The sequence below is a fragment of the Mastigoproctus giganteus genome, chromosome 8, assembly GCF_048544385.1.
Source record: "Mastigoproctus giganteus isolate SK-2022 chromosome 8, ASM4854438v1, whole genome shotgun sequence".
NCBI lineage: Eukaryota > Metazoa > Arthropoda > Arachnida > Uropygi > Thelyphonidae > Mastigoproctus > Mastigoproctus giganteus.
In genome coordinates, this window is record NC_143582.1 from 44,668,025 (window position 1) to 44,674,088 (window position 6,064).

Sequence of the window (6,064 nt, forward strand, 5' to 3'; positions counted from 1 at the left end):
TGCTCATCCAGAAGTCGGCGATGTTTGCTGGTGATTGAATGATAACAGTGTCATAGTGACCTTCAGTCTAAGATTATGCATAGCTTAATAAATTCAGCCTTTTCGCTCAACAAATTGTAAATGACAATTTCTTTGCCACTAAAATTTCGTGAATAGTGAAAACGAAACTCTGACCTGTAAAAGTGATAGGTAGGTAGGAGTATTACAATGAAAATGTCTCTCTGTCTCTCTCTCACGAGCTTCACCAGAGAGAATCGCTTTTGTAGCGTATAGCGTCTTTTAATGTTATGGGTTTTAGGTCCATCTGGAGAAGGACTGTGTATAAATTTATGAATACTGTAGTTTGACTACCATTTTTTTGGATCCATTAATTTTCCCATTGTTTCATGTGACATCAGTTGATTACTTATTAATTTGGATGAAATGTTCTTGAGCACTGTTCCAGTTGAAATACATATCTTTTAATCAATTTACAAATGTTGCCATGTGCAAAATGCTGTTTACTTTAATTTAAAAAGATTTAAGATTTGTCACTGTGTGGAAGCGAATAAAAAATACTAATTGCACTAAAATTTAAAGAACATTGGAAATTCTCCTAATTCTTAGATGATAGGTATGCAACGGTATTCATAATAGATTAATGCTTTAAAGATTTTTGATCTATTTTTTTAAAAACAGTGGCTAATGTCAGTTTTTTCATCAAACGTTGTCAAGTGCTTGTTGTTATGTGTTTCTGGATTTAAAGGTATACTTTCTGTTTACTCCATTGCACACTCTTCCAGTTTATTGACTGTATATTTGGAAATGTGAAAGAAGAAAAACATCCAAGTATTAAATCAACATGAAAATTTTTGTAGGTATGGATGGGTCTGGATATAATGGAGGATGCTTCAGGTCTGAACATATGAATGCTGGTTTTCCTGTTAACGTGGGTGGAAGAGGAGGGCGGACGAACATGATGAGAGGAAATAGCTATACACCCTTTTAATGCTTACAAATATGTTCATGCAGTTGTTATTTTCACTTGTTTATTCTCATGTATCCATATTTTTAGCTTCTAAGTACTGTATGTCAATAAATTCATGTTATTAGTACAGAAATCCGTCCTCTCTCTCTCAATTGCTGAATCACTAAATCCATTGTTTTGGCAACCTATATTTCTGTAAACTTTAGTTAAGTGCTTTCTGCTGTAGCTTTAAGGCATGTCATTCCAAGTAGCATTTCAATGGCCTGTGATCATTTTCCTAGAAAGTGTGGATGTTGAATTTTTTCAGGACATCTATTTTGTGTATCCTAATTCACTTAAATCAAAAAAAAAGTAGGGGGGGAAAAAAAGAGAGAGAATCACATGCCTGAACATCATATATTAAAAGCTGTGAACAAATACTTTCAAATGCTGATCAATAACATGATCAGCAAATATGCCTCAAATTTCTGTATTATATGAACTGTTGGAGAAGTAAATTTAAAATTTCTTTACTAAAACATAATTGTTAATTAAATTAATTATATTATGTAGGAAAAAATTAAATATATAAATTATATGTATGCACAATGTACACTTGATAAACATACAATTGCACTCTCACTAATCAGTTAAGGTGTATTTTAGTTTTCAGTTTATTTTATAATTGTAAAAATAACATTGTAATTGAGTGATTTATTTTAACTCTTCACTTATATATATCATATTGAATGACTTTTTAAATGTCAGTGATTTCTTATGTAAAGGAATTTTTTCAATAAAAGTTTTAAAACTTTGCAGTTTATTTTTGTGTGCTTCTTGTAGAAGTTCCTTGTTTTTTTTCGAAAGATTATTTTTTGAATCCAGTTATCCAGAAACCCCCAGTTATAAATCCTAATGAAATACTCCAATCATATAATTGCATAACTTATTTTTTTTAACACTTTGCTTGACCAAAATTGCTTGCATGCTTTTTTCAGCTGATGTGGGAGGATATTTTTCAGTTAACACAATTTTTAATGTTTTAATCAGAGTATGTTGTTGGCACCTCCGTAGCCAGGTGGGCAGGAGCAGCAGTGCGTAGCACACGCTTTTTGATTAGACCGGGGTTCAAGCCAGTGACCACCAAATACGGAGGTTTGCACTCCTCGCAGGACTTTTCTCAAAGAAACAAGAAACAATTTGCAATAACAGGAATAGTTTTGGGGGGAAAGGTTATGCACTAAGTACTCGTGCTTAGTGCAGGCCCAATGACAAGGAGCATCATCGTCTTGGAAGATCCCATCTCTGTCCAGGAAAATGCAACACGGCAGGGTGCACATGTTCTCCAAAGAGCTGATGGTAGACCTCACCAGTGAGGTGAAGTGGAACTAGTGTTCAGGAATCACCATAACTAATAACAGAGTAGAACTCACCAGAAAAACATGCCCCATATTAAGCAGCCAGCAGCAGCTGCCTTTAAAGTGGATGTGATGGGTCCGTGGATTTGTGTTGATTGGACCATACATGGCCATCAGATATTTGACTCATCCAATTAGTACACTCCATGGTCCACCACAGCATTTGCCATCAAGGATGATTCACAGTGAGGAGGGTGTCTTAACAAATCTTGATACCCTTGGGAAAACAACCAAACCCCTATTTATGGGTAGCCCACCAAAACTCAGTAATGGGTCAAGAGTGAGCTTAGAAAATTATGAGAGGGAAAGCTATATAACTACATATTAATATTCAGTTTGTTCGTGCCATTCCAACATGCTAAGAACAATGGTGTTGCTAATACCACTTGGAAACTTCCATAGAAGTTGATGGAAATATCAGTGCACAAGAGTTGAAAGTAAATACTCTTAGTCTTTGTGAAATGCTGTCAGGCCACCAAGGGAGCTAGAAGTAATACTAAGGTGATATGTAGGAAGTTGCATAATATCCACTTTTATGGAAGAATTGAGCACACAAACCAATAACTGCCTGGTGAACAACCCATCATTAGTACCTGGAATGTAAAGCTCGATTATAGAATGATAAATCAGTAGAGGTTTCGAATCTTGGGTTTCCCAGATGTCTGTAATGCTAATCACCACCAGAACTCGTCCAACTCATCTAAACTGAAAGCACTTTCCATGTGTTCATTTTGTAGTTTGGGCTTGAACCACTGGCCATTCCTAGAATAATGAAGATGACAGTAGAATGAAATCACTCTTTCTACTTTGCTGCATGGGTAGTGACAGTTTCACCTCAACGGTGTGCAAACATGTTGGTCTGCTCAGAGCCTTGACTTTGGTCCCATTTAAATAACTTGGGCATGAAAAGGAATATCTTGATAATGGCTGCAGGTTGCTTTTTTTTTTTTTTTTTTAATTATGGGTACTAGTACTTTTGAGTTTTTTTTATTTGACCCTGGAAACGTACCATTGCTATCAATGAAGAACAAGAGATCATGCCTCCTGTGGGCACAGCAACACCAGCACTGGATTATCGAGGATTGGAAAACAGTTGCTTGGTCTGACGAGTGGAAGTTCCTGGTGTATCATATTGATGGAAGGCTCAGAATTTGGCGAAAACAACATGAATCAATGGACCCGTCATGTCTGACGACTACTGTGCAAGGTGATGGGGCCAGTGTTATGGTGGGGAATGTTTTCTTGGCACATGCTGGGTCCATTGATACCTATATATTCATGTCTAAATTCCACATCGTATCTAAACATCGTTGCAGACCAAATGCATCCGTTCATGTTGACAGTTTATCCTAAGTCAGATGGTTACTTCCAGCAAGAATGCGCCGGTGCACAATGCCCTAATCACTATGGAATGGTTTCAGGAAGATGACAATAACTTTTCTTTGCTGTAGTGGCCCGCTCAGTCCCTGGATCTGAAACCTATTGAACATCTTTGGGATGAGCTGGAAAGGGCTGTTTGCTGCAGGCCTACACCTCCGTCGAATCTCAAGGAACTGCATGACACGCTCATGTCTGCATGGTACTACATTCCTGCAAAAAGTTTTCAGCATCTTGTTCAATCCATGCTTAGACGAATTCAGGCTGTTTTGAAGGCTAAAGGAGGCTCAACACACCACTAGGTAAGTGCCTAATAAAGTGGCAGCACAATGTATAATCTGCTAAAAAACAAGAAACGTTTTTCAATTCGGCTTCAACAAACATTAAACGTGTAAGTTGTCTTATGATCATAAGTTCCTTGATCTAAGATAAAGACTGTACTCTTTCTTGAGGTTTCTCAGTCAGTCTAATCGTGGAAAGAATAGGTGATCTTTCCAATTTCCAGAAAGGTGTTATTATTAGAATATGTTTAAAAGGAGCACAATTGAGGAAAACGGAAATCACTTGTATGTTGAAAGGAACCATCTCAAAAGTATACAGTGAGTGGAAGACAAAAGGAGAATGCAGCACTGAAAGCAAGAAAGGCATTAGAAAATCGCTGCTGTACTTCAATAACAAGTCTGGAGGGATTTAAAGCGAATTGTGTATCAATCCATGCATAGACGAATTCAGGCTCTTTTGAAGGCTTAACACGCTACTAGGTAGGTGTTCCTAATAAAGTGGCAGCACAACGTATAATCACGGCTAAAAAACAAGAAACGTTTTTCAATTGGGCTTCATTAACCGTATCGTATGCAAATGTAGTTGCCCCATGGTATGATCATAAGCTCCTTGATCTAAGATAAAAACTGTACTGTTCAGGTTTCTTAGTCAGTTCGATCGCGGAAAGAATAGGTGATCTTTCCAATTTCCAGAAAGGTATTAGAATATGTTTAGAAGGAGCACAATTGGGGAACAACGTAAATCACTTGTATGTTGAAAAGAACCATCTCAAACGTATACAAAGAGTGGAAGACAAAAGGGGAATGCAGCACTGAAAACAAGAAAGGCATTAGAAAATCGCTGCTTTACTTCAATAACGAGACTGGGGGGATTTAAAGCGAATTCTGTATCAGAATGAAAGGTCCAGTGTACCGAATGTGATTGAAAATTCATTTGATGCAAAGAAAGTTCAAACTTAACTAGGTGGCGGGAGTTAGTAATAATAATCTAGTAATAGAAGCATGTGATGCAAGAAAGCAAGCGTATGAGCTTATGTAGCACAGCCAAAAAAAAAAAAAAAAAAAATTTTCATACAATCATTCCCTCCAAATGTTTTTTCAATTTCTCCTTGAATTTATTCAAGCTATCAAATTCCACAACGACAGACGGAAGTTTGTTCCAACAATTAACCACCCTCTAGCTAAAGGCAAATTTCTGCACGTCTATTCTACTACTACTGTCTTTCCTCGATTTGAATTTATGCCCACTTAGGTTCGTAATCTGAACAAGTGGAAAAATCCCATCAGAATTCCGTGTGCTCAACCCATTCAAAGCCTTAAACACCTCAATCAGATCACCTCACAGGTGCCTAGTCTCCAGCCGCTGCAATTTGCAGAACTTAAGCCTCTCTTGGTAAGAGGTTCCCTTCATTACCCTCACAAATCTTGTTGCCCTTCTCTGTACATGCTGAAGCAAATATATTTCCTTCCTAAAATGAGGCCTCCAGACCTGTACACAGTGCTTAAAGAGTGGCCTGACCATTGCCTTATACAAATGGATAATCACCTTTCTCTGCTAGCAAAATTCCTGTATAGCATTGGAAAAACCCCATGACCTGCCCTGGCAGCCTTTCTGCATTGCTCAGAAAATTTCATATCTGACTCCGCAATTACTCCCAGCTCTTTTTCATTTTCTACCACCTTAAGTGTAGTACCACACAGTTGGTACATTTCTCTGGGGTTACTTCTACCCATATGCACTACTTTGCATTTGTCAAGGTTAAACTTCAGTTGCCACTTCTTAGCCCATCTGCCCAAATTTACTGGCTGTGTCTTGTACGGTAGCACGGTAACTACCTCCCCAAACATCTAGTACAAAAAGGCCAGGATTCGATTCCTGAACGACGTGAGGAACTTGTGTGGCCATTTTTATGGGAATATTTTTAATTTGTGGCTGAGTCAGTCGGCCTCAGATGTGGACAGCAAGGTTTCTATTCGAAAATTCCCGATTTTTATTCAGAAAAACAGGCAAATCGACAAGGGAAAAAAAAAAGCATTTATGG

General features: G+C 37.7%; 1 protein-coding gene across 1 annotated transcript in view; it reads left to right on the forward strand.

The window, feature by feature from the left end:
* LOC150081499 (heterogeneous nuclear ribonucleoprotein F-like) overlaps positions 1-1,450 on the forward strand; it is a 210,699-nt gene extending 209,249 nt beyond the window's left edge. Inside the window, exon 11 of the mRNA XM_090379334.1 lies at positions 858-1,450. Coding sequence (XP_090235460.1) covers positions 858-988 — 131 coding nt within the window. The 3' untranslated portion in view covers positions 989-1,450. The remainder of the gene's footprint in view (positions 1-857) is intronic.
* The last annotated feature ends 4,614 nt before the right edge of the window (positions 1,451-6,064 follow it).